General features: G+C 37.4%; 1 protein-coding gene across 15 annotated transcripts in view; it reads left to right on the forward strand.

Annotated features, from left to right (window-relative positions):
* The window catches only part of Lcor (ligand dependent nuclear receptor corepressor), a 133,312-nt gene that overhangs the window by 66,802 nt on the left and 47,920 nt on the right, over positions 1 to 18,590 (forward strand). For 12 of the 15 annotated variants that reach the window (XM_076563094.1, XM_076563102.1, XM_076563093.1 and 9 more), the window contains one exon: positions 15,102 to 15,234. The exons of the other annotated variants lie outside the window; for them this stretch is intronic. Coding sequence is in view for 5 of the 12 variants with exons in the window: in XM_076563091.1 (XP_076419206.1) it covers positions 15,102 to 15,234 (133 nt within the window). In the remaining 7 variants the exon portion in view is untranslated. The remainder of the gene's footprint in view (positions 1 to 15,101; positions 15,235 to 18,590) is intronic. 15 annotated transcript variants of the gene reach the window in all.

The raw sequence follows: 18,590 nt of genomic DNA on the forward strand, positions 1-18,590 counted from the left end.
ATATTACTTGTATTTTCTTTATAATTTTTTCTTACATTTATTTATTGAGGTGTGGGATATGCGGGTCAGAAGTCAACTTGCAGGAGTTCCGCCATGTAGGTCTCAGCTCAAAATTAGGTCCTCAGATTTGGAGGAAAGCGCCTTCATCTGCCGAGTCATCTTGCCACTCTGATTTGCATCTTTGAGTATACCTCTTTGTGGTTGTATTGTATGTTTGTTTTGGTTATTCATTTTTAAAAGGTTTAATTTATGTGTATCTGTTGGTACACATGTGTGCAGGTGGCCTCAGAGGCCAGAAGAGGGGGTTGGATAACCTGGAACTGGGGTTGCAGACAGTTGGGAACTGCCATGTAGGGAATTTAAACCTAGATCCTTTGAAAAGTAGCTAGTACCTTTAATTACTGACTGATCCATTTATCCAGCTCCCACAGATAGTACTTTTATAGGTATAATAGTCTAGTAGAAGAATTAAGAAATAGATGATATAAGATATAAAACTAGGGCTGTCCAGTGCCACAGATACAGTGCCATAAGAGTTCATAATGCTTAAACTTTATGATGGTATTATCCTAAATGGATGGTTTTATATCCTTTCACTTAAAATGACCATGGACATCTAGGGACATCCATAGTCAAAAGAACAGAGTGGATAAAATTTTCAGAAAGCCTTCTTATCTGTTGGGCTGTTGAATGAAAATTGGGGATGTTGTCAACTTTGAATTTCCAGTAAGTAGAGATCCTTATTATTAACTGTGAGGGTGGTTTATATTTATCTTTCATACTTTTTAATAGATTGTGCTTGTATAATGTAAGAAAACTATCCACAGCAAATGGTGAGCTGCTGTACATTTTGAATACTACATCAAAACTCACTTTCTGTAGAGTTACTTTAAGATGTTCCAAAAGATAGATGTCTAGAGGATGATTCATTTTCTTTCAGATGCCTACAGGATGGTTGCCATTTTCCTTCAGCTTATGAAGTTGCAGGTCTGCTTCATTAAAAAGCTAAGAAAATGTGTGTATGTGGGGGACTGCTGGAATAGTTACCATTTGATAGGGATTGTATTAAACATTTAATTGTTTGGAATATTAACAACTTAATACTAAGTGCTTGTGTGGTTTTTTTTTTTTTTTAAAGGATTTACTTACTTTCAATAGTAAAACCAACAACTGTACATTACCCTCATTACACAAAAGCACCAGCCAGGGGGAGATAAAGGCACTGATGGTGCTCAGTCATGGATCTAGTATTCATATGAGAAGCCCTTGAGCAGCGGGCAGCTGGCTGAAGGACTCGATTTTAACACTAATGGCAAGAGTCTTACTACTCTTTTGGTTTGGTGGTTTTCAAGACAGGGTTTCTCTATGAAACAATCCTGGCTGTCCTATAACTCGCTTTTAGACCAGGCTGGCCTCAAACTCACTGAGATTCACCTGCCTCTGCCTCCTGAGTGCTGGGACTAAGACGTGTGCCACCGCTGCCTGACTGTCTTACTATACTCTTCACAGATGTTCCTAGAGACTTTATCCGATCATGGAGTTTTCAGTTTCTTATTTTTAAAAATATTTATGTTAATGTCTCTACCTCTCTGAAATCCTAATTCTTGTAGAGTCATTTGTGTTGAACCATTACTTCCTTGTGTTTCAGTTCTTCACATACTCTCTTTTCAGATGTATTAAACAATCCCTCCCAAATTAAAAAGAGCTTCAGTGTATTTCAGCCTTTAAACTTGGTTGATTTCCTACTCATTAACTTGGTAGTCTGCTTATCCAAACTGAAGATAGCATTTATATACAATACAGCAAAAAAATGTATTTACTTTGTTTATATAAAGAACAGTAATTTAAGATTCTCTCTTAGATAATTGACCTTAAAGTATATGAACATTTAAAGTGGTGGAGCCGTTTTATCTAGGACTTGCTGGCATTTAAAATAATCAGATGAAGGAAATTGGCATTTAAATCAGTGAATTGCATCTTGTCAGCTCTTTTTAGCTTATTACTTAAAATGTCAGGAAGCCGTGGGTAACAGGCAGGGCTGTAGCTATGGAATCATAACCCCAGAAGACTGTTCTAACATAATTACTACACCACTTGTGTATATACACTTGCTTTTATTGCCTAGGTTTTTGTAGTGTGCCCTGTGGTATGAAATCGTAACAATTGCACCTGCATTTAGATAATAAGGCACATAGTAGGTATGTATTTAGGTAGGAGTAGCTTTCAAAAGTCATCCTTTCACTTTTGTGTTACACTGGGGGAACCCGGGCTGCTTTATTCTTCTACGTGAAACCTGTCATTTGATTTTCCATTTCCTTTTCTTTCATTCCCTCGAGAAAATAAGAAGCCATTTAAGCTTCTCTCTCCAGTCTTACCTCCCCAGATGTAGGGTGACAAATGTTAGACTTATAAAAGAAATGGTAAGAAATGTTCGACCTTACTATTTAAAATTTAACTTTATTAACAGTTTATTGCTGTGAGTGCTGACTTCCATGCTGATATAAGTTTCTTGCATTGTTTATTCAGTGACACCTTTGCTATTCCAGGGACCCCTGGGGCTATAGTTGTTTTAAATCTGGGAGAAGTTTCACATTTCTATCAGGTCAACAAAATGTGCTCTGTCACTAAGTCTTGCCCAAGTTAAAAGAAGAGACTGTATATGCAACAGAACTTGCATGTGGCTTGTAAGACCTTAAAGTATTTACTATGTGACCCTTAACAGAACACTTCTTACCTGCAGTGGAACATTTACTCCAGTGACACATTTGGAACCTAGTATCTTTACTACCCTGAAACTAATTTTCAGTTGTCTTTCAAAATTGAGGTAATATTTTTATACAGTAAAGCTAATTCAAAGAGTAGGGTTAGTTGGTTTTGGTAAAAGTTATATATATATATCCCACCAGCTTTGTGACAGTTCCACTTATCCTGATGTTTTTCCCCTTACTCCTTTGTAGTTTGTCCCTTCCCCAGACTTCCAGACTTGTGTAATCACTAGAGTTTTATCTTTCCTAGAACTATGTATGATCCTGCATTTTCAAGACCCCTAATTGTTTTTATGTATAATGTTCTGTTCCTTTTTATTTTATTGTGGTTTTCCTTAGCATAGATATGGCACAGTTTAGCTCATCGTTTCTTTGTAACATATTTTATGTATATGAGTGTCTGTCCTGCATGTATGTGTGTGTAACACATGTGTGCCTAGTGACTTCAGGGGTCCAAAGAAAGTATCAGATACCCTGGAACTGGAGTTACAGACTGTTGTGAGCTACCATATGATGCTTGGAACTCAGCCTCCATTCTCCAAAAGAACAGTGAGTGCTCTCAACCTCTGAGCCATCTCTGTCCACAAGCTGTTCATTTTTAGTGGATCTTTGAATTGTTGTTAGATGATGACTGTTGTGACTTACTCATTTATAAGTCTCTTTGAGGGCACTGAGTCTGTTTTCATGCTGAGTAGTAGTGTATGTTCCTCATCTTCCATCAACTGTAAGAGAACACCAGTGTTCCACATCATGCTAGTGTTACTGTTGCCAGTCTTCACATTACCCAGTGGCTGTCTTCTGTAGGTAGTATCTGTCTCATGACAGTTCTCTTTTTTATTCCTTGGATGACAATTGGTGTTGAGATTTCATTCATATTCATCTCTCCCTGCTTCCTTTCCTTTCCTCTCTCTGCTTATACATAGACAAACGTGTGTGTGTGTGTGTGTGTGTGTGTGTGTGTGTTTTACCATATATATGGTAAAATATTTCTTTAGCCTGTTTGCCACTTAAAGAAATTTACTAAATTATAATCGTTCTTTATATATTCTTTATAAACCTTTTGGTCAGGTGTGATGTACAGCTATTTTCTCTTAGGATGTAGCTTCTTTCCCTCCCTCCCTTTTAAATTTTTATTTATTTATTTATTTACCTGTTTATTTTCTAGGAGTGTGTGGTAAGTGCCTTTACCCACTGCCCCTAGCCTATTCAGATATTTTTCTTTTTTCTTTTCTTTTCTTTTTTTTTTTTTTTTTTGAGACAGGGTTTCTCTGTGTAGCCCTGGCTGTCCTGGAACTTGCTCTGTAGACCAAGCTGCCCTTGAACTCAAAGAGATCACCTGCCTCTGCCTCCTGAGTGATGCAATTAAAGGCATGCACCATCACAGCCCAACTCACTCAGATATTTTCTTACAGTGGCATAAAATAGACAAAGATACACTCTATATTTGAAAACATCTTTTGGAGATTTTTATTGCCTTGCCACTCCAAAAAGTAGTAAAGTACAATATTAAGTTACAAGAGGACATTGTTGGGGAATAATTATTTTAAGGTGTGTTACTTTTGCTTATGTTGCATTTGTTTAACTCTGTGAAGCTGTGTTACTGTGCCTGTTAAAAACACCTGATGGTCTAATAAAGAACTGACCAATAGCAAGGCAGGAGAAGGGATAGGTGGGGCTGGCAGGCAGAGAGAATATATAGAAGGAGAAATCTGGGAGGAGAGCAAGAATCTAGCAGCCAGAGAAGGGAAGGACCTCAGCCACCCAACTACACAACCAGCAAGCCACGGAATAAAAGTAAGATTTACGGAAGTAAGAGAAAGGAAAAAGCCCAGAGGCTAAAGGTAGTTGAGATAATTTAAAGTTAAGAAAAGCTAGCTAGAAACTAAGCTAAGCTAAGACCGGACATTCATAAGTAATAATAAGACTCTGTGTGTGATTTATTTGGGAGCTGGCTGACGGGCCCCCCAAAAGAGTAATAAGACAACAACCGGATATATTTTCAAAGGTTTCTATTTATTTTTATTTTTATGTGTGTGGGCATTTTGGGCATGTATGTCTGTGTATCATGTATATGCAGTGCCAAGTAAGCTGGAAAAGGTCATTGGGCCTCCTGTAGTTACAGACTGTTGTGAACTGCCATATGGGTGCTGGGAATCGATTGTTGGGTCCTCTGGAAGAGTAACCAGTGGTCTTAACTGCTGAGCTGTTTCTCCAACCCTCATTGAAGTTTTTAGTAAAGAACTTTGTCTTACTGGAGAAGATCTTAGCTCATTACTATTGCTCCTTCCCACTGTTGCTCCTTTAGAACTGTGTGGTTAACTATTCAGTACTATGTGGTTATGATCATCAAGTGGATTTTGGTGACAGAATTAACTGTGGGTGGGAGCCGACTTACCAACTTATTCTAAAGGAAGTAGCTTCTAGAAGAAAGAAATTCTAGCTTAGACCTTCATCTTTATTCCTATTTGGCTTTGGCCAAAAGCTTCTTTTTTTTATAATTGGAGCATCCACTGTCTTTTTTTTTTTTTTTTTAAATAGAACAGTATCACATATTTTTGTTACTTTTTGCCAAACTTGTATATAATGCATCTATTTAAAACACACATGTGGTAGGGGAGCAACACTGGACTATTCTGTTGTCGATTTACTGTCACCTGGCTGTTGAGTTCTTTTGGCTCAATGCCACATAAACTTCCTTGTTTTGGCTCTTTTTGTATTTTGTGTATGTATATACAGCAAAGGATAGGACAGTAAGCCATGTGTTATTGATGCATTATCACTATAAAATACATCCCTCAACACAAGGTTTCTCTCTAGAGACCAGGCTGACCTGTAACTCAGCCTGCCTCTGCCTTCTGAGTTGCTGGGATTAAAGGCATGCACCAGCACACCTGACTTGCTATAAATTTTTAAACAGTATGTCTAGGAGCAGTTGATAGAAAGTATAGTTAAAGCAAAACAAAGTGTATGATTATGTTGTTTTTAATTTTAATTATTCTGCATAAAAGCCAGTGAAACAGCCATTTAACTGAAAAAGTCATTTGTACGTGTAGTATGTGTGTGCATGTGTGCACACAGTTGGACTTGGAAGTGTATTCATTCTCATGTGGATAGAGTACATAGGTTAATGGAGGTGTGTTTTTTAGTTCCTAACCGCCTTAAGTTTTTGAGACAGTCTCTCACTGAAACTGAAGTTCACCCTTCTGTTTGGCTGGACAGTCGGCCAACAAGCTCTAGGGATCCAGTGTCTGCCTCGCCAGTGCTGATATTGTCGGCCATGCTTGTCTGGCTTTTTCCCTGAGTGCTCAGTGCCTGAACTCAGTCCCTTGTACTTTCATGACAGTTTTACTGATTGAACCATGTGCCCGGCCAGTAAAAGTAATTTCAAAACAACCATGTAACAGCGTTTAAGTCTCTTAACTCTTACACAGAAGCCCAGACATTCTAACGGATGAGATAGACCTTAAGAACAGAGAACTCTTACAACTCTTTCTAGATGGACAAATTAGAATAGAGTTAGAAAGTACCTGAAGGCATTATTAAAAACAAAATCTTTTTGATGAACAATTCAGAGGAGGTTGGTAGCTCCTTTTTAGTAACAATTGAAATAATATGTGTTAAAAAGTTAACATTTGGTTACGGCCGGGCGTTGGTGGCGCACGCCTTTAATCCCAGCACTCGGGAGGCAGAGCCAGGCGGATCTCTGGGAGTTCCAGGCCAGCCTGGACTACCAAGTGAGTCCCAGGAAAGGTGCAAAGCTACACAGAGAAACCCTGTCTTGAAAAACCAAAAAAAAAAAAAAAAAGTTAACATTTGGGAAATGTGGGGATGGGGGAATGGGCTAATATTTTTCCCAGAAATATATGTTAGTTATGAATTGTTTCTGAGATTGGAGGCATGTTAATCTGTATTTCATTGTTGTAATTATATCCCCATAGATTCATTTAAAAAAAAGTTAACATTAAGTCAAGCAGTGATGGTGCATGCCTTTAGTCCCAGCATTTGGGAGACAGGCAGGCCAGCCCTTTCTACAAAGCAAGTTCCAGGACAGCCAGGGCTAAACTGAGAAAACCTGCCTCAAAAAAAAAAAACAAAGAGAGAGAGAGAGAGAAAGTCAGCATTAACAGAAAAAAAGAAGCAAGCAAAGAAAAGCCTTCTTGAAATCTGAGTTTCAAATATTAGTGACAGTTTACCACTGCAAAATGACCTCATTTTTGTTGCAACAGGCTTAGCAATTTATGCCCTAGTATATGGCAAAAACAGAATAGTCAGCTAACAGCCATTGGAGGATAACAGCTTAATGTATGGCCCAAGTATAGACAGATCAGCTTGCAGTTTGGAGGAAGAGCAAATAGATTGGAAGAGAACCAGACCTGACAGAGACCCTGAGAAGTCATAACAATGGTATATAGAAATGCCATCAGAAACTACTTACCAAATTGGATGAGGTGATTTACTCTTGCAATTTCAGTACTTTGGAGGTGTACGAAGGAGAATGCTATGTTCAATTGAGCCTGGGCAAATACTGATGCTGTGCTTCGTACATGGGGAAAACCAGAACATTATGAATCATGTAAACCCAGCAACTTAATACACACAAGACCACATTACTCGCTTTTACTAGGTACATGTGGAACATTCTCTAGGATAGGCCATGTATTAGGACATAAGACAGATTCTCCCCTGCAGTTCTGAGGATCAAACCCAGAGTGCTCCAATGTATGCAAGCATTCTTGACTCAGCTACACCCTAGACCCAAAAATTAATAATTAAATTAATTTTTAAAAGGTTGCAATCTTAGTTTTCCAACAAGGTGGAATGAAAATTAAAAACATGTAACAGGAAATACAATGAATTCACAAGTGTGGAAATTGAAACACTTTTGTTAGAAGATAGAACAAATCCTAGAAGAAATTATAGACTAGCTTGATGAACTAAAATGAAACTTGATATCTAATTATCAGTATAAGTAATCTATGGTTTCAAATGCCTACAGTAAAAAGTCCCAAACCAGTATCCTAACCACTGCCTTAAGAAATTGAAAAAATATGAACAGACTAATCTAAAACAAACAGAAAAATGAGATCAGAGCACACATAAATAAAATAGTATAGAAAATCATAGAGAAAAAAATAAAGGGGCTAGAAAGATGGCTCGGTAGTTAAGAGCACTAACTGCTCTCCCAGAGGACTTTGGTTCAAGTCCTAAGACCCACATAGTGGCTCACAACTGTCTTAATTCAAGTTCCAGGGGATCCTGTGCTGCCTTCTGGCTTTTGTGGGCACTGTACAGACATAAATGCAGGCAAGACCCCCATACACATTAAATAAAAATAGTTAAAAAAAATCCAGCAAAACTAAAAGCTATTTCTTTGAAAACATTAAGAAGATTGATAAGCTGCTGATTAAAAAAAGAACAGACTCAACTAATCATGAATGCTAATGGGGGAATTACCTCCATTTTTATGGCAATAAGGATGCAAGTATGGCAAATAAGGATATGGCAAAAGAGATTGCATAGGAAATATTATGAATAATTTATATGCTGAAAATTAAATAACTTGATGGGGTAAATTTCTAGAAAAGGTGAAGTATCAAAATTTATTTATTTAAGAAATATATTTGAACCAGGTGGTGGTGGTGCATGCCTTTAATCCCAGCATTTGGGATTCATAGGCAGGTGGATCTCTATGAGTTCAAGGCCAGCCTGGACTATAGAGAGAGTTACAGGACAGTTAGGGATGTTACACAGAGAAAACATTGTTTCAGGAGGGAAAAAAGGAAAGGGAAAAAAGATATTTGAATAGATCTGTATTGTGAGTTGAATTATGCCCCCCCCCAAAGTTGTGTTGAAAAAGAATAGTAACTGATGGTACTTATGAGTGTGACTTTATTTGAAAAATTAGACCTTTGGAGTCTTAATATAGTCAGGTTGAAATGAAGTGATGGTGGGTCAATGTGGTCCCTGAATCCAATGACTTGGTGTCTTTATAAGTAAGGATAGAGACTTGAAGGGACAGACAAGCACATAGAGGGAAAGGGATGTATAAAGATAGACACAGAGGTTTGATTACATCATGGTAAACCTGGGAATACTAAAGGTTGTCAGCAGAGGTAGAAGCAAGTATAGAAGGACTTTTAGAGCCTTCAGAAAGGAAAGAACTCTGCAAATGCCACGATTTTGGACAAGTAGGCTCCATGACTTTGACAATAAACTTCTACTGTTTAAGACTTATGGTATTATGTTAAAGCAGCCCTAGGAAATGAGTACAACCTAGAGCAAATGAGATTAAATTGACAATTAAAAGTAAAAAACTAAACATACTTGTTGGTGGATGTTTCTTTGGAATATTGTGTATTTTCCCCTTTTTGTCTAATTAAAAAGGAAGATTTTTAACTTTAACATAGTAAAATTATATACAACAAAAACAGTCATCAAGTAAGAATTACAGTTACAATATCTAGTTCATTTGTATTTGGCAAAATTAGAGAAAATACTCTTTTATCTACGTGACTCTAAAGTTTTCTACCAAATTCATCTTACAACTAAAGAAAACTTGAACTAGACTAGTCTATGTAGTCTTCAACTCTATCAAAGACCCCAGATGGGTGAAATCTTACCTAGTGACAGAGACATCTGGGTGCCTGGACAGTCACCCAAAGTTCCTCTGTAATGTTGAGGTATCCATCTTTGGCCTATAGGCCTAGAATATCTGATAGACTTAGCTCTGAAGCAGGAAATTTTGAAGGATTGTCTTTCTTTGTCTTTTCAAAGTTTGGCAGTCGCTTTCTTTTGCGTCTTGCTGGTCCAGTTTGGATAGTATACTGTCAGCAATTGAGGCAAGGGCAGATATTTGTCCAAATGGTATTAAAAAAGCAAACTCCATATGGAGGTTCCTCAATACCCATCATCTTTTCTGAAGTAGATTGTGCTGTCAGAAGATGTGTCTTGCTGTCATGAAAAGCCTTAGGTTATTAAATATATTAAATACCATATTCTGTAGGTCTTTGAAGTATTTGAAGACCTTCTCTCTATCTAAATATAATCTGTGTATAACCTTGAAAACATGCCTAATATGACTATAAGTTTGACTCTTATAGATGGTTATTAATCTGCATTTCTTAATTATACATTACATTTTAAAATGAGCTCCATAAACACAATATCTCAAACAAAAGTGGAAATCCACATACAGTATAACAAAATTAACTTTAAATTTCTATCAATATACCAAAATCCATGCCAGTGTAAAATATTTAAGACTAGTAGGGTGTTTTTTGTTTGTTTGTTTGTTTGTTTGTTTTTTAGTTTAAAAGTAGATTTACTAGCCGGGCAGTGGTAGTGCACGCCTTTAATCCCAGCACTCAGGAGGTAGAGCTAGGCAGATCTCTGTGAGTTCGAGGCCAACCTGGTCTACAGAGCGAGATCCAGGACAGCCACCAAAACTACACGGAGAAACCCTGTCTGGGAAAACCAAAAAGAGTAGATTTAACAATCTACTCTTTTATACTGTCATTTCTATAACCCCCTCACCCCACCTTTTCTTTTCAGAAAGAGATCCCTGACTCTAATCTCCTTTGTTCAGCTTTTTTCCTGATCATTACCAAAAACAACTTAACTTGTAACCAACCCCCCTTAAATGATAATAAATACCCATAACCCATCTTTTCCATTCTGTAGACTACTTCCTGTTGTTTTGGGGTGCCGGTAATTTGGGGGGAACCCTGAGAAAGTCAGGATAATTGTTAGGTCTTGGCTGTAGTATTCTATGAGCCTGAGTCATCTCAGCCAGCAGCCTTGAAGCTGTTCTGGATATGAGATCACCTGGGCCATCAGTTTTTATTGGTGTCTGGTCCTCTTGCTCTGAAAATACATAAACTTTTTTTTTTTTAAAGATTTATTTATACAGTATTCTGCTTGCATGTATACCTGCAGGCCAGAAGAGGGCACCAGATCTCATTACAGATGGTTGTGAGCCACCATGTGGTTGCTGGGACTTGAACCCAGGACCTCTGGAAGAACAGCCAGTGCTCTTAACCTCTGAGCCATTTCTCTAGCCCCCATGAAAATACATAAACATTTAAAGGTAACATATATATCTGTATTAATAAGTATAGACTGTATGTTGTACACAAGTTAGTCAAAGATGATTTCTTGTTTTATATTTGAGTAGGTAAACTATATATCATGTGTCCTGTGGTTGGTTCTTCTAGCTTTATTTCTTTATGTTTGTAGTCAGGATTTTCAGGGGGGTCTTCCCTGATCATCTTTAACCTAGAATGAATCCACGGTCTCTCAGTTTCTGTGGAAATGAAAGCATAGTCTCTTCCCCAAAGTAGCATATCTTTTGACTTCCATTTTGAAGTCAAGACATTTTAAAAATATAAAGGTTGTTTTAATCCAGCAGTTTTTATAATCCAGTGTATCTTAGTAGCTATCGTTCCTTCCTCAGCTATCAAAAAATTCAAAGACAACACAATAACATACAGTATCTAGACTCTGTGTGTACTTGTCATCTTTATGTGGCTTTTTTTTTAATTACTTGACTCCCTTTTTTAAGGACTTTATTATTTTAAAACTATGTGTTTAAACATACTGTAACCTGTTTAGAGTTTTTTTCCAGTTTGAATCTGTCTTTACTGTGTATCTGTAATATTTTTTCATCACATGAGACAAATCTTAAACTGCTATATTAGCCACCACAAGTGTATCTTAGCTTAGTGCATGGCAGCTGGCAACTGGCTCTTCCCCCAAGCAGCTGCATCTTGGTATTGTGACCCAACATGAGAGACATGAGAATAGAAAGCTGGGTTTGGCTCTGTTTCTGTGTGTTTTAGATCCTTTTTTTAAAAATAGATTATGTGGATGTACATGGCCCTGGACCTTGGGCACCATTTGTAGGCAGACTTTTCTTTCCTGCCTCCCAGTTCCCAAATAACTGACATGGAGACTTAATATGAATTATAAATGATCGGCTGATAGCTCAGACTTATTACTAACTAGCTCTTACAACTTAAATTAACCCGTGTTTCTTATCTTAGTGCTACTACATGGCTCATGTTTATTACTCCTACTTCCTATGTGTGGCTGGTGACTCTTCTGACTCTGCCCTTCTTCCCAGAATTCTCCTAGTCTGGCTCCCCCCACCCCCATCTCTCCTGCCCAGTTATAGGCCAGTCCATTTTTTATTAAACCAATTTAAGTGACAAATCTTTACAGTGTAGAAAAGAATTATTTCACACATACCTATAGTCTGGAGGCTGGAGAGATGGCACGGTAGTTCAGAGCACTGGTTGTTTTGGGGTCAGACCCAGGTTTAGTTCCCAGTACTCACATAGTGGCTCACAACCATCTGTAACTCCAGATCCAGGGGAGCTGATACCACCTTCGAAGTCCCATGGGCACCAGGATCATATATGCATGTTGGCAAACACTCATACAAAGAAAATAAATCTTTTTAAAATATTATAAAAAAAAAAACATGGATTCTGGATTTACCAGATACTTAAAGTATTAATACTAATTCCTAACTAACTTTTCCAAAGTATGGGAAGAACACTTTTTTTTTTTCTTAAAGAAGTCTATTATTAACCATACCAAACTAGGCAGAAATATCACTGAAGACTAAGCTCAGATATACCATTATCTAGTGAGATTTACCTCAGGGTTGAAAGGTTGGTTTAATACACCAAGATCAATTAATGTAATACAATGTGTTGCTAAAATAAATGGCAGACATCATGCAAGCATCTCAGTAGATAACTTAAAAAGTGTGACCAAACCATGATTTTTCACAACTTGCTGCAAAAGCACTCTTACTTAAGATCCAAAGACTAAAACAGCTTCTTCCTAAGATGAGGAATAACATAGTACTGACTGTGATCAATACTTCAATTCAACTTCATTTTAGGAGATTCTAACTAGAGTAATACAGCAATTAAAAACAATCAATACCACATAAATATGGGGGGGGGCAGGAGTAAAACTTTATGCTATATAGAGTTTTAAGTTGGATGTGTTTATGTATATGTATTGATGCTTTGCTGCAGGTTTGTGTATCAGTGCATGCCTAATGCCCCAGGGAATCTGACATCCGCTTCTGGTTTCTATATGTGTGCACCTTTAAAAAAAATGGAGAAAGAGGGTTGGGTATGTAGCTAAGTGATAGAGCATTCATTCACCTGGTATGTCTGAGTCCCTAGGTTAGATCCTCTATACTACTAAAACACGTATGCACACATGCACATAAACACTTAATTGATGCAAACATTGGCATTAATGAAATATTGAGAAAACTTACAGAATGGGGAGAAAATGCTTTTATATGCCTAATAATAGACAGAATATATCGAGAACTCTTAATAGAAACATAGTCTAATTAAAAAGTGAGCAGATAATCTCAATCTTCAAAGAAGTATTCAGATGACCAGAGAGCACAGAAAAAGCTTGACATCAGGAAGATATAAACCTAAACCAAAGGACGACATTCATAGCACGTTTCTTTTAAAATAGTGTCTTACTTAGGGTTTGTATTGCTGTGAAGAGACACCATGACCACAACAACTCTTATAAAGTAAAACATTTAATTGGGGTGGCTTGCTTACAGTTTCAGAGGTCCAGTTTGTTATCATCATGGCGGTGAGCATGACAGTGGCAGGCAGATATGGCGCTGGAGTATTAACTGAGAGTCCTACATCTTGAAGGCATCAGGAAGTTGACTGAGACACTGGGCGATATCCTGAGCATAGGAAACCTCAAAGCCCACCCCCACAGTGACACATTTCCTCCAACAAGGCCATAGCCACCCCACCAAAGCCACACTTCCTAATAGTGCCACTCCCTATGAGATTATGGGGACCAATTACATTCAAACTACCACAGATGGATAATTTAAAAAAAAAAAAAAAAGGTATTTATGACTATATGGGGAACTTGAAAACTCCATGCATTTTTGTTGTGAGTATAAAGTGGTACAGCTACTTTTATACTTCTTCAAATGCTGAACATAGTTAACATATGATCCAGAAATTACCTCTTAACTGTGTAGCTAAGAAAATGAAAATAAGCATCCACACAAAAGCTTAAGGACTCAATACTCTCATTACTTACGTGATAATGGAAAAGTGGAAACTGCCCAAATAGTCATCAGCTGTTAAATGGATAAGATTTGGTATAGCCATAAAATGGAATGTTCATTTAGCAGTTTAAAAAAAAATAAAAGGAAATGCCAACATCTGCCATAATACAGGTGAACCTTGAAGTTATTTTCTAGGAGGAAATGTTACCCCCTCCAAAAAAAAAATGGCTCCACTTAGATGAAATAGCCACAACAGGCATATCTTCAGAAGTGAAATAACTTATAACTGGCTGCTTAAGGCTGGATATAAGCAGGGAGATGGAGGTTGAGTGTTAATGGGATATAAATATTCACATGGTGATGGCAACAATTTATAGATATGAATAAAATCCATTGTGTTTTACATTACGTGGCTTAGTTCTATCACTGAATTATATCTTGATGAAGAAGTTTAAATGTGAAACAAATAGGTATGATGATAATTATAATGAAGAAATCATAGGAAGTGGTTGCAAACATTAGTGGATGCGTTTTAAATCTTTGAGGAGTTTGTGGGTTATAATGTACTTTCAATTCTTATACACACTTTATTGTGCAAATTATGGCCCACTTTCTTTTTTTAGAAAGCGTCTTTAGGTAGTGGTGAAAGTAAACACATGGATTTAAACACTGCAGTGATGCAGAAGGAATGTGAGCACAGGACTTAAAGCATGCTTAGAACGCATACTGTGCATTTCCCTATCTTATTTTCTGTGGTCACCATCATTGTTCTGGTTTCCTGTTGGCTTGTGAGAGGCAAGGCTGGAAGTGCAGAGCTCTATCAGCTTTGCACAGTGCTCCAGCAGCCTTGAAGTCATGTTGGGAGTCTCTGGAATGAGTTGATTGCAGCATTTTGGAAACTTTAAATTCCCATCTTATTGCATGTATGTATGTATGTTCAAAGACGTACATACTGTAACTAAAATACTGAAATGTACTTGGAATAGACAGTGTGTGGTTTTAGTTCACTATCATAGTGCTAGTTCTGACTTATTTATCAACTTAACAACCCAGTAAGATCTGAGAGCTATTATAATACAGTTATTTAGGAACAGAATTTAAGTTTTAAGTATTTAAACAGATTAAAAGTTTCTAAATATTTTAATTGTATTATACTAGTTTATCTTATTGACTAGTAACACTTGTATTTATGCATCTGTGCTTTGGATCTTTGAATGGGGAGAGATTTTATACAAACATTTCACGCGATATTTTTACAGGGACACTTAGTCGGTCTGGATGAGCCAGCTTCCGGAGCTGGGCAAGAAGCTTTGCTTAAACAAGAGCACGCAAAAGTCACTCGACTCCAGAGACAAGCAGAAGAGTTCCTCAATGCAGTCTTTTATAGAAAAGGTTGGTTTCAGTAATAGATGACACAGCCTGCTTGTCTTATATTAATCTCCATAATTTCATTGTAATTTTAAGTTACTCTTAGAACATAAATTTGGAATAAGTTTAAGACAACCCATTGCTCTCTTGAATTCTGAAGTGATGGTTTTAGTTAAATAGTTCAGAAATTTGTGAAACTCTGCAATTTTTTTAGACAAGTTTTAGAAATATAAAATGCTACTGTTTAAATCCTTAACAATTATAAAAACCAGTAGTTCTGTAAATTGAAAATCTGACCTGAAATTTCATTTGAAATGAAAATATAGTTGAATTTTACAGTTGTATTGTAAGCATTTTTGTAAGCACTGATATAGTCTTTTAAAAATTATTGATTTTTATTTTATATGTGTGAGTGTGTTGCCTTCCTGCATGTCTGTGAACCGTGTGTGCTTGTTGTTCTCATAGGTCAGAAGAAGGTATAGAGCCCCTGGAACTGGAGGTTCTGTGGTTGTGAATCATGTGGGTACTGGGAACTGAATCTGGAACTTCTTTTGAGAGCTACAAGTGTTCCTAACCTCAGAGCCATTGCTCTACCCACACTGACATCATTTCATTTCACTGAATATTTTTTAACTATTAAGTAGGAAAATGAACACTAATAAGACATTGTTACTTACATTTTATATAGAATTTAATAGATCCCTCTAGAATTTCCAGCACATCATTTTCCTTAAAGAGGCTTGTTTTATATTGGTTTTGAAAAGCAGAAAAGATCTCTCCACCTGTCTTGTCCAACCCATGACTCTCAGGCCACATGCAGCAGAGGATAGCTATAAATGTGTGGTCTAACACAAAATTGTAAATATAGCTTAGGACATTATGAGATTTTTTTTAAAAATTGCAATAGATATGATGACAGCATTGTGTTGCAGTGTCAAAAAGAGGCATGTATCAGTCTTGAGGCTTAGGGATTCTTTTTAGAGAATCAGTTCTTCTATTTCTTAAAAAAAAACTTTAAAAGAATCTATTCATTTTATTTTACATATGATTGTTTTTCCTGAATGTATGTATGTGCATCACATGTGTGGCTTGGTGCGCTTGAAGGTTAGATACCCTGGAAATGGAATTCTAGATGATTGTGAGCTACCATGTGGGTGTTGGAAATCAAATCCCAGCCCCCTGCAAGAACAAATGCTCCACTGAGCCATCTCTCCAACTCTTTTCTTTCTGTCTTTCTTTTCATGTTGTTGTCAGTCTGTCTGTCCATCCTGCCTTACCCCCCACAAACCCCCCCATTCCTACTTCTAGCACCATGTCTCCTGCAGGGTTTCACTCTGTAGCTCTGGCTGTCCTAGAGCTCACTGTAGACCAGGTTGTCCTGAATTCAGAGATCCACCTGCCCGTGCCTCCCAAGTGCTGGGATTAAAGGCGTGTGGCAGTACCACCAGCTTCAATTCCTTTCTTTATCTGCATAACCTCTTTATGATCTTGTGTTTTAGTTAGTGAAGAGTCTCTGTCTCCCCTCCCCTCCGCTCCCCTCCCCTCCCCTCCCCTCCTCTTTCTTTCAGTAGGGTCTTACTGTGTACTACTGGCTAACCTAGAATTCATAGGAAATTCCTCCTGACTCTTGTCTCCCAAATGCGGGGATTAAAGGTGTGTGCCACTATGTCCAGTAGAGTCTTCACCTTCAATAAATTCTTTCTGAATTAATTTCTGTTCCTTAATTACGCATCCCTTCTCCTGCTAAGGTAGATGTGGTTGTGATAGTTTCTAAAAATGTTTCCTACAAGGAAGGCATAGTAGTGCACACTTGAGGTCCATAAAGTGGAGAAGCTGGGGTGGGAGGGTCTTGAGTTTAGGCCAGCTGGAATGGAAAGGAAAAAAGGAGTCGTTGGTACTGCTGATTATCTTGGGTACGCTGAACCTCAGCAGACCCAGAGAGCCCATCCCCTTTAGTGCATTCACATGGCCAGTGCTACTTTATACCACTCATTCCTCCAGAGATGCCCTTCCTCCTTCTCAAGGTGGACAGTGCACTGGAAGTGTGAAAAAGGATTCTAATATTTGGTGACTGTTGAATACCAGTTGTCCTGCTTAGTGTGCTCAGTGTTTTCAGAACATTACTGATGTGAGAAGTCCTATAAACTTAGGGTATTCCTTAACAAAGCTTGTTGTTTGGGGGAAAATACATGTTTTTGTATTTTCATTGTTCCATCAGATTCCTAGACACATCAAATTTTTAAGTAGGCTACCACTTATCTTTAATACTCATTGACACTCTGACCTAAATCTCCCAAATGAGTCTTTCAGGCTCACTTTATCAAATTAAGTGCCCCAGTTCCAAAATTATGTTTTTATAAAAAATAATTTTATGAATTTTATGAATATTTGATTGTTTCAGTAAAGGAATTCACATTGCCGCCGGTGTGCTATCACTCTTAATCTCAGCTGGCCAATTTCTTAAGAGTTCCAGGAAAGCCTGATCTACATTACGAGTTCCATGCCAGTCAGGTCTACATAGTAAGACCCTGTCTCAAAAAAGGGTGGGGATATTGACATTTAAGGTATAAACTAGTAGCAGCTTATTATCCAAATATGTTTACAGTTGTTCTCCACTAGAGTGTACACAGACAATGTCATTGGTCTGTATATTGTTTTAGTAACTTTTAAAACTAAAGATAGAACGCCTTCTCCCAAGTGTACACTTTTACCCGATTCTTGGTTGGGAGGCATTGACATAGCAGATTCCTTCAGGGACATTCTACCTTACTTAGTTCCGTGCCTTTGTCCTAAAAGAGTAACTTACGTTCAAGTTCTTAATAAGCTGTTGATTCATAATGTTTACAGTAGGAATTCTTATCTTAGAATTGGTTTTAGGATTTCAAGAGTTGGAATTTGTATGAAACTTTAGTTATTTGTATATTGATTGTACACTGGTGTGAGGTGCTTAGAAAAACTGTTGCTTTGGAATTGGAAATTCTTTCTTTTTGCTTTAAATGTTAATATTGTCACTTTGAAAGTATTTTATTAATCTTTATGAAAAGATCTCAGATGGACATTTGCATGCTGTAAATGCCAAAAATGGGCAATTATCCAGGGAGATGGCATTGAGTTTTTTCTGAAGAGAAGAGTTTTTATAACTCTAGATTGGCATTCTCTTATCCTAAATGCTAAAGAGTGTGAAAGTGTTTTTAAGTTTCAGATATTAGAATCTTTGTGTGGACTTACCATTCGAGAACTCTAATCTGAAAATCCACAGTTCAAACATTTTTGAGTCTTATGTCAACACTTGAAAGACTGGAATTTTAGGGCATTTCGTGGTTCAGATTTTCATGTTGGGCATGTTTAGCCTCTAATTATGATGCTTGGATTTAGTTTGT

Source organism: Peromyscus maniculatus, chromosome 1, assembly GCF_049852395.1.
Source record: "Peromyscus maniculatus bairdii isolate BWxNUB_F1_BW_parent chromosome 1, HU_Pman_BW_mat_3.1, whole genome shotgun sequence".
In the NCBI taxonomy this organism is placed as follows: Eukaryota; Metazoa; Chordata; class Mammalia; order Rodentia; family Cricetidae; genus Peromyscus; species Peromyscus maniculatus.